General features: G+C 46.2%; 1 protein-coding gene across 10 annotated transcripts in view; it reads right to left on the bottom strand.

Annotated features, from left to right (window-relative positions):
* Window positions 1-227, bottom strand: part of RBFOX2 (RNA binding fox-1 homolog 2) — a 249,528-nt gene extending 249,301 nt beyond the window's left edge. For all 10 annotated transcript variants that reach the window (XM_027873851.1, XM_027873895.1, XM_027873866.1 and 7 more), the window contains exon 1: window positions 207-227. In XM_027873851.1, the coding sequence (XP_027729652.1) occupies window positions 207-212 (6 nt within the window). In that variant the 5' untranslated portion in view covers window positions 213-227. The remainder of the gene's footprint in view (window positions 1-206) is intronic.
* Window positions 228-626: the final 399 nt, after the last annotated feature.

Here is a 626-nt window from a genome sequence, read left to right as displayed (position 1 = left end):
TAATGAATTTTCCTTCTCCACAAGCTCCATCTGCAGCTTCCAGTGCTGCCCCATGGGGCCAACCAGACTAAGTGGCCTCCCCCTTCACAGGTCAGCCCTTTGAATACTTGAAAACAGCTCCTCTCTCTCTTTCTCCTCCCCCATTCAGTGTCCTCTTCTCCAGTGTTAAACATTGCCCAATTGCCATGCCCAAAGTGACTTCTCACCTTCATTCTAGCAGAACAAGGGCAGGGGAAGGCATAATTAAGAGAAGTGACTTGTCCAAGATCCCTCAGGTCAAAGCAGCAAAACAAGGATTGAAACTCCAGTTCTCTGATCTAGGTTCCATTCCCTTTCCAGTATACCATGTGGACTGAGACTTGTACTTCATATCCTACTCAGGAGAGGAATTTCAGAAGATCAGAGCCCAATAAGAAACTATAGTGTGGTCTCTCTTACAGACCTTGTGGTATGTGGTGTGCATACCTCCTAAAGGCAGCAGCTACTACTATGACTTGTAGAAATCTAAAGAATTACTCGAACAGTGTCTCCTTCACACAGCTCCAGAGAAGGAAAATGTGTGTGTGTGTGTGTGTGTGTGTGTGTGTGTGTGTGTGTGTGTGTCCTGTCCTACTCTCTAACCAAGA

This window comes from Vombatus ursinus, unplaced genomic scaffold (genome assembly GCF_900497805.2).
Source record: "Vombatus ursinus unplaced genomic scaffold, bare-nosed wombat genome assembly UNPS02003292.1, whole genome shotgun sequence".
NCBI lineage: Eukaryota > Metazoa > Chordata > Mammalia > Diprotodontia > Vombatidae > Vombatus > Vombatus ursinus.
Note: the sequence above shows the minus strand (reverse complement) of the source record. Positions and strands in the feature narration are given on the sequence as shown.